Below are 9,645 nucleotides of genomic sequence, written 5' to 3'. Positions count from 1 at the left end.
GAGGACAACAGGAGACTGTATGATTTAGCCCAGTTCAGGGCAGCAGGTCCCTCTATCCTTTTCTTATTTTAGTCCTTTCTCAGCCAGTTTTCTCATGTTTTTATTCTCAATGCAAATATTATACAGCTTAAATATACTGCATACTTAGGCAGCGTTCTCAGAACAGGTTGATTCAAACACCATTTCCCACCATTCATATTCACATCTGACAATGAAATGCTCATGTCCATTACTGCAATAAGGGGAAAACAATCATGCAGAAGACTGACTCTTAAGACACCTGCTGTGTTCTCTGCACAGAACGAGCCCGATGTGCTATTTTGCATTATAAAGCCTATGCAGAAGTTAATGTATCCACACAATAATGAGTCATTATGTCTCATTAGAGGCTCAGTTTGCAAAGTCCAAAGTGTACAAACAGAGGCACATAAGACAAATCTGAACTAAGCACTGTACCCTGCCCTCTGCCTGCACCAGTGGTTCACAGGTATCTGGTAAATGATTTATAAACTCAAAGATAACAAAGTATAAAACTGTAAAACTACCTCTGCTTTATGAAGCAAGCACTTTCTGGATGATCTGCGATGTCTCTGAAAATGTTTCAAATTTTGGTGTCTGCTCTGCTGCTTACAGGTAAGTGCACCCTGTCTCATATCAGTCCTTTCTGGCTTGTTAAATATACAGCTGGCAAAAAAACCCCACCATAATATCACCAGAACAGTCCTGATGGGAGATAATTAATGGGAAATCACAGCAGCGGGGACATATGGGAGAGTGGGTGATCATAAGACTGCATAGCAAAGTCTGTGAAATACAGTCTTGATTCTGCTCCTTATGATTACTTCAGAATCTCTTGCCACTGAGCCTTTCAGGTGTTACGAGTTGAGGACACTTTCCCAACTGAAAGAGAATCTTGCAGGATGTTTTCTGATCTGCTAAAATTTTTAAGAGAGTTTTTTTCTTATTTTTTTTTCCCCTTTCTCTCCTGGAATCTTTCCTAAACATCGTTCTGCTCTCATCATTATCATTTACTGCTCGCAAGAAAACACAAACAATTAGCACACATCTGTTTCATAAGTGATTTCATGATGTCTTGGGATGTCTGATTCAAAATTGCTTAAGGGGACCTGCCTTTTATTTATTTATTTATTTATTTATTTTAAGCTCTCATGTTTTCTGATTACTGGGCCTTTACAACACCTAAAATCAAGAATCACTCTGTAAAATTTGAAACAGTATGAAAATGGATGGAGCAAGGCTGCAGCACCAGCAAGGCTGAAAGAATGCTTTTCTCAAACAAGCACACATTGCAACAGTCCCTACAATCCATGCCCACTTACTTATTCCTCACTAAATTAGAACAAAGTAGGCAGGCATTAAGTGACTATAGACTTCTTGTGTGATTGCCTGCATCATGGAAAGATGCTCCATCCATGCATGCATTAAAAGCCTGATCTGCATACTTGAAGAATCTTAAGAACTAAGGCAAAAAAGGCAAAGTATTGACAAATATTTAACCACAAATACAAGTATGTTCTGTGAATTGGAGCCAAACTCTCTTCTTTCTCTAAGATTAGGCTGCAAAGAGGCTTTGCAGAAAGGGAAGGGAGGTAGAAGGAGCCTGCGTCTTTCTACTGCATGTTAGAGTGCAAATCAGATACCTTCCTCTCCCCTTATCTGCACTTCCTGACCTGCTGTGCATCTGAGCTTGGACTACTCCTGAGTACTTGTCTATCTGCTCGAACCTGACCTCCTTCCCATGGAAGTTCCACTTGGAATTAAATAGGGAGGACAGCACCCTGCTACCCTTCATGTGGAAGACTCTTATCTTTGCTCCCTTTTGTGTCCGTCTTTCACAACAGCCTTGCTTGCTCTCCTTCCTGGGTTCTTTTTTTAAAAAGTGAGAACTACTTACTGCTGATTTCTAACGAGCTCTTAAAAGTTTTTATTGATCACTGGCAACAAACAGTTCAGCTTTTCATTAAATGTGAATCCTTTCAGCAGTGGAAAAGGTGGTGGTGAATTAAAACAGAATCTGCAAGGCTCACTGATGACAAACTGACATTTCATCACACCCTCAGCTCAGCCACTGTAAATCACTCCTCAATATTAGACCACTTCCACACCTCTGGGAACAGGCTTGCAGTGCTGTTTGCTGGCCCTCTTTCTCTAATCTCTGCATAATGCAGCAGCAATGGATGGAGCATGGGAAGTGATGTGCTGGCACCGGGATCATTGCCAAATGGTCTCAGATACCTGACTGGCATGTCCTGTTCATTCACTCAAAGTTGAACTGATAGCCACGTGTGGATTTAGGAAGGACTTTCCACCAAGATCTGCTGAGCAGGACCTCTATTTTTCAACCCTTTGTTGCAGGGGAAATAATTCCTTCCCTAGAATTATCCAGTAATTTTGCCAAATTCACCTATTTTACCATACCTAAAAACATTCCTGATCCCAGTGTGAACCTGTTGGCGTCACACCGACAGTACGTTCAACACATAATTCTGCATTGTGTCTCTATCTTGACTGCCTTTGCTGATGAGGGAATGAGGTATCTCTAATGATTCTTCATGACTGAGCTTTCCCTTCCAGTTCAAGTTCTGTGCTGTAAAATTAAGAACTGTCAAAGAATAAACACTACAGTACTTTAAAAATAGAGACCAAAATTTTACAGCCTACAAGGATGTGCACAGAGTCGAAGGATTTAACAATTGGTGACTTTATACTGTTTAGTTGACAAGTATTAGAAAATTTAATTTAAAGGCCCGCTCCTTTCCAAACACTTCAGGATACATAGCCCATGTGCATGCACACATTTTTTTCACCATTTGCAAAAGCAACATTCAAACAGTAGATTTGAGCTTAGCTGTGCTTTTTGACTGGAAAAGGCAACGAAGATGGCCTGCAGAATCCAAAAAGCTACTCCTGCAGCCATCCATTCATGTGAAGTACTGACAGACAACAACACTTCAATTTCCACAGCATCACACAACCTAAAGAAGTACTTATGTGGAAACAAACCTGCCGCTTCCATGCTTTACTTTTAGCGCTTATACTGTTGTGCTGTGGTATGCTGAGTCCTTAGGTGCTACAAATAAATTGATCAAAAATGTAAAATATCTCAGAAATAGTAAATAAGAATCTTTTAAGATTTAAAGATGCTTTACATATGATTGGAAGGTTATCTAAGAAAGACCAAAAAGCTCAAACAGAACTGAACAGCCCAAGGCCAAGTCCTGGAGTATGACTTTGTGAGTCAGTTCTGAATTTAGACAGCTGAAGCATGAGGGTCCACTCTGGCCCATTCCTAACTTTAAGACATGCACCTGAGTTGCAGTGTTAGATTTACCTTTTCAAAGTTCCCAACACGTCAGCGTCAACAGCGTCAGCAAGGTTGAAGTATCCAAGGCTGATGCTTAGTTCTGCTCAGGTGTTGGCTTTAAGTGCTGATAACACCATCAGCCTTATCCTGTGAGCTGACATTTTGACCAGACAATCACCAAAGCTGATAATAAGAATTACTAAGCTAAAAGTAAGGGAGTCAGAGCAGTTACTGACATTCAACGTTTAAGTTCCGTTGATATAAATAACTTCAGCAACAGGTTTTCAAGTTGTCAGAAACTTGAAATACTCTTCAGAAATGAGAGAGAAACAAATAGCTCCAGTTTATATGAAAACGTCTGCAGAGAATGATTGAAGTGTTGCTAAGGAATTGTCTTTTTTTGTACATATCACAGCAAATCAGATACAGACCACTTTTCCCTGTGGTAGACGTATACCAGTAAGAGATCATGGTCCCAAGCCATGGCATCGCTTCTCACCCCTTACACAGCACTGCTGATTTGATTAAAGAGTGCCTGGGTAAGGGAAAGAATATCCTATCCTAAAACAAGTGTACAGGTTTGTCATTTTATCATTCAGCTCTATCATCATGTAAATGATGGCTTGCCTTCTCTCTCCAAAGACTGATAAGCACACAATGGCTCCTACTTCTCAGCTTTCAAAAAGAGAAATAAAAATCAATTAAATGGGTACCTAAATAGGCAAAGGTGCCAAAATTTAATCCCATACTCAGATTTTCTCTGTGTGGTGACGTGGATCATGACGCATTCACCTGGTCAAAGATAGCATTGTTCTAGGAAGATTCTGCAGTTGCATCTAGCTGAGTATCTTCCTTTCAAAAAGTGTCTTCTCGCACAGTGGAGTTCAATTTCTGCTTAAGCCTAGTGTTAAGAGATTTTAATTCAGAATAATTTAAGATACATTCAGGTTGATTTTATATTTTACGTATAATTTTCTTGCTATACTGTAATATTTTTCAATGTTATTATCATGGCATTCATAGCTATTTGATATACCATTTCCATACAGTTCTGTTGACATTCAAATATGTGTTTGCTGTTTTGACAGGCATGACAAAAGTTTACCACTATTTCTGCTGTCTCAGGTTTGGCATTATACGAGTTCACCCTAATCCAAAAAGAGATTTTCAGAAAACATCATAGCAGTAATGGCTGCTAGTTGTTGTTCCCACTGGACAGCCTTTTGAGGTGTAGGGACAGACAAAACTATCTGCTGAAGGCAGTAATTACACAAGTTAAGCATCTGCTTGCAAAAAACAGCCCATTTTTTTTCTATTATTATTTGTTTTTCGTACAAGAATGTTGAGTGAATCTCCAGAGATGATGAAAGGAGCTACTCTAGCTGCTATCAGCTGATACAGTCCTTGCAACAGTTCACTTCTGCACGCATTCCTTCTGTTTTCCCTTTGGACCATTAATCCTTAAAAATGCTTTTCAAATAACATTTTTATAAGAAAAAAGAGGGATAAGAGTATTGAATGAAAACATTAATGTACAATGTGTCTCACAGTTCTTAACAGTAGGTTAACTTTGTCTCTCTACAATTTGAATTTTTTCCTGTTTTTCAGCTCAATTTTATGCCATGTGAGCAATTTCATTAACTCTTATCTACCCACCTGCTCCTAACTCCCTCTAGCTTCATGCCAAGTGCTCTGCAAGATTGTTCACCTGGTTTCCGAGCTACTCTTCTGCAAGATGTGTTGCATGTGTGGCAATCTGAAGTCCTTCAGGAATACTCTTTTATTAAACTCGAACACCAAATTAATTTACAAACATTTAATAAGGCATTCAAAAGGTGGCAAAAAATTGCACTCAGTTTGAGAAACTTAAACTGAGGCAAGGCAGATGTTATTTGCTGAAGTCTATATACTTCATTCAGAGGAGCTACTTGTAGATCTGGCAGCATCAGAGCAGATGTCCCTATGCATGCGATCGTTCAGACCTTGCTCTCACAGCTCTGCCAGAACACAAACATTCCTCACTGGATACAGGTGCCGTCACAGGAGACAGTGTGTCAAGAATGGAAAGTTAATACCCTTAAAACACAGCGCTCCACACCTGAGGAGCCAAGGCAATACCTCACTGTCCCACCAGTGCAGCTACAAGCTCACTCATGGTGAAGATGGTGGCAGTGGGGAAAGGAAACACAAAAACCCTGAGTTGCTGAATGCTAGCTCACCACGAAGCCAAAAGGCCAAAGCTCAGAGTGGTGATAAAATTGAATGTTTAATGGCCCTTACTAACTATATATATATTTAAACAAAAGTGCAGCCTGCTACAGAGCCAATCGTCAATCCCAGTTCAGTTATCTCAGTCCAGAAACATAATCATGACTTTACCAAATATTTAATACTAAAAGAACTCCCAAATTCACTAAAGGAAAGTTAACAACTCATAGATTTTCTACTGGATAATAGTAAGTTGCCAGAGAACTAAAGAAATTTGGCATGAGATTAGTTTTATCTTGCACAGCTCTGGAACAGTCCTGTAGAAGCTTAATGGACAAATGAAAGAAAAATAATTTTTCTTTCCGAGGCCAAGCTTTTTTTTTTTTTAAACAAGCATGTTTTTGGCTATGAAGAGAAGCAGCAAACATCATGCCTTACAATGCTGTTTCCTATAAGCATTTTCTATTTGAAAAGCTGAAGAGTGACCATATTTGTTGGTGGTCAGCAAAGCTAGCAATAATAGCAAAGGATCTGATTCTACTGAGCGTAGTGCATGAAAGCAAATGTTTGATGTTTTCAGATTTCCTCATAGGAAATCATGAATAAGGACTCTGAAGAGTGGTCAGCGAGGCAGCAGTTTGCCCTGCAGAACCCCTGCTGTAAGATGCTACATACGTGAGTTCAAGTTCCTGGCCCATCTGTACCGACTGTGTGCAGGGCATCCTCAGGGGTCCACTTAAACCCATTCAGCCAAGTTGCAGCTCAGTTGTTTACAGATCCCTGCCTCAGTTCAGCTGACTTATCAGTGTTTAAACTTAATTAGCAGCTCATTAAAAATTATAAGTTTCAGACTGAAGTGCTATTTCAGAGCAGTTTAACCCCAAATGAATTTCAGTCTCAGAAACTGGAGACTCTCAGAAAAGTCATTTCCTGTACCAAGGCCTTTCATATGAAATTAATGAGGATTTCAGCCCTTTTTCCTTCGGCAAAATTGTCATTTTAAAAAAACCTACAACAAATTCTGCATCAGGGATGACCTTAAAAGCAGTGTAAAGAAGTATGGTAATTAGATGTACAGTATCCTTTCCTTACAAAATCATTTCTATGCATGTAATTTCTATACCACTGCAAATGAGAATAAATACAATTAAACCAGGAACATAGTTAAATTCATAGGTAAGTTTAGGTGCATTTTCTTGAAGCTTAGGTTTCTTAGTATGCCTGAGACCTATGCAACACCAATCTTTTTTTTTTTTTTGTCCTGTCAAGAAGTCTTTTATTAAAGATAAAGTAGTACTGTAGTTTGATTGCAAATGTATCTACTTGGATTCGACAAAAGACAATAATTTATAGAAGGTGTTGTATTAATTTCAGGCTTAAAAAACATACCAAACCAAAGAAAACTTTCTGAAGCTCTATAGTAAGAATATCTTGGGCTTCTTTTCATCTTTCCAAATAAATTTTTATGGAGTACAAAATATGTGGGTTTGTTTGTTTGTTTTTAAAGTGCACATTCTAAAAATATTTTTCTAATGTTACACATATTGCTCAGTTACCGTTTCAGGTGCTCTTGGAATTCCTTTTCTGACAGAAGAATCAGCAAATCAGTTTATACGACTTAAACGACAAATACCGTATTCTCACAGCTACTGGGACCCAAGCAGCAGCCAGAATACGTGGGGATACTTGGTGGCTGAGCAGGTATTTCTTCCACCTTCCTCACCTACTGAAAAAGAAAAAAAAAAAAAGCAAGCAAATCCTAAAGTGTAGGTCTGGGACTGGCAGAAAACAGGAACCCTTTGGGGGCAAGAGAGGAAACTTATCTTATTATCAGAGCAAGCAAAGTTTCTCCATAGTCTCATGTGGTATTCATTCAGTATCAAAGCTCTGAATGCTCTTTTTCTGTTTGATCTACTTCAGATTAGTGAATCATGGACAGCTCTGAGAGACACAGCACAGTACTACATGGATTTGGGATCTTATTCCTTTGATTCTTCAATTGCCAGGTATGATGGGGCTTCTCAACAGAGTATTTCACAGATTCACAATGCATGTGTGTACCTGAGTAAGTGGAACTGCCAGATACAAGAATGCTAGCAGTTGTATCTCAGTGGCATAATTATAATACAATTTGTTTGAGTTTATAAGAGGCATCCTGGAAAATTAAAGATTTGTCTTCACTGTTTCAGTTCTATGGTTATTTAAATGAAGTCATTTTATTGTGCTAAGCTCCTGCTTAGGAACACTTTGAAGGAATTTAGTGAAGTCATGAGGAAAAATGTCTCTTTTTCAAAAAGTCCACAAAATCTAAATTGCAGCAATGTAGCCTTCATAGTTGATTTACAAAGAATATGGAAAGCAATTCCTGAAAAGAAAAAGGATTAAAAAAACAACAACAATGCATTTATTTCAGTAACAAAACTGTATTCAATGCAAAATAAAAGCTTGGCTGAACTAAACAAAGAATGAGACATAGCAGTTGGCAAAACTAGCATTTATACATCAGCTTACAACTACATGAAATAAAGTGTCTTAGATCATCATTGAGGAATTATTTATGACTGTGCTAGAACATACACATTTTTTGGGACATTATTTTGTCCAATTTAGGAAAAAAATCCCAGATCACTACATTTAATAAGCACATTGCAGAGCACACACATTATTCCCATTACAAATTTTTCATACCAAGATAGTTCCTTCCTTAGGAAAGGACAGGAGTGGGTAGAAGTCATCACATGCAACTTCAAGTTTCAGTGCTTAAAATAGTAGATAAAAAATAGCCATTTAATTAGTCTACCTGTACCCACCAATAGGAAAACAGGTAAACTTAATATACTTTAAATTGAATATGCTTTGTTTTAAAATTAGCTTTCATTTTGAAAATGGGTGAAAATGTTCATTTTAAAAGAAGGGTTTTTCTGAAAAGCACTTTTTATAAGACAAAACTTGATTTGGAGAGTCTCCGATTGACCTTTATAAGACTGTTCCACCTGAAGGCTGGAGAAGATGCAAAGTGGAAAAAACAGCTACAAGTCACACTTTCCTTGTCAAGCATTCAGCTGACATACTTGGGCAAATGAGAGGAAGCATCAGGATATTCTCTCACAACTTCCAAAAATGATATGGGTAGCAATGTGCTGGGATGGCAGTGCATTTGTCTCATGATGTGTGGAATTACCTGAAGTCACTTTACTTAGTCTTCTTGGGAAAACAAAACAAAACAAAATGCCCAAACCTGTCTTTTCCATGAGGAAAAATTATTCAGACAGAAAATATCTAACTATCTCTAATTATAAGTTGCCCAATCCATGTGTCTGAAGGCTGTGATCCTGACAGCTGTCAGGCATGCTGCAAGATGAATTATTCCTCCAGAGTGATAATCCTCATGATTGCCATATGACAGGATTATAACTAGTTTACAGAAACACATTTGTAGACACTCCTACTGAAGCACATTTATGATTTCAGAGGGAGATTGGATAAGTCCTGGACTGAAATCAAGTTCACAATGCTAGCGTGGCAGAAATTAACATCCGGAACTTTTATGAAGGCATACTGTAGAAAAAAAACATAGCCAGAAGTTTCAAAAAATATTTTTGGATAGCAAAACAATGATTTCTGACCTCACTGCTTATGATTATTTGCATTTCTGAGGTAACCAAAAAAGCAAGCCTATAAACCATATGCAGAAATCTGTTTCAGGGGCCACACTTCCAAAACAAATGTTGCAAATCTGAAGACCAGAGCTGCTGACAGGATCTTGAAATAATTCTGCAGACTTATTTACTAAAGCCATTTTATTCCATCTTTTCTAGTGACAACATCAGATCTTACATGGACATGCTACAGCAATCTGGGATGCACCTCCAACAACAGAGTAGGACAAACAATTAAATCCTACACATCTTGTGTCTGGCAATATTAGGATTTGGAGTGTTATCTATTTGCCACAAATTACTTTCTCTCATACCACAGTCTAAGCACCACAATTCACACACACAGTCTTTCTCAGTGCCACATATTTTGTGTGGAGAAGTAGTAGAAATGGGATGTAAGTCAGGCAAATTGAATAGAGACATGAAGACTTAGCAGCTATTAGGTTTTACCAA

At 38.3% G+C, this 9,645-nt stretch overlaps 1 protein-coding gene across 1 annotated transcript; it reads left to right on the top strand.

Annotated features, from left to right (window-relative positions):
* Positions 1 to 584: 584 nt before the first annotated feature.
* LOC306948045 (uncharacterized protein C3orf85) lies at positions 585 to 9,430 on the top strand (the record flags this gene model as incomplete). Its single annotated transcript, XM_079537505.1, has 4 exons — positions 585 to 633; positions 7,086 to 7,234; positions 7,454 to 7,539; positions 9,352 to 9,430. The coding sequence occupies 4 exons, from the start codon at positions 585 to 587 to the stop codon at positions 9,428 to 9,430; spliced, it is 363 nt and encodes a 120-aa protein (XP_079393631.1).
* Positions 9,431 to 9,645: the final 215 nt, after the last annotated feature.

This window comes from Tetrao urogallus (genome assembly GCF_951394365.1).
Source record: "Tetrao urogallus genome assembly, chromosome: 1".
In the NCBI taxonomy this organism is placed as follows: Eukaryota; Metazoa; Chordata; class Aves; order Galliformes; family Phasianidae; genus Tetrao; species Tetrao urogallus.
Note: the sequence above shows the minus strand (reverse complement) of the source record. Positions and strands in the feature narration are given on the sequence as shown.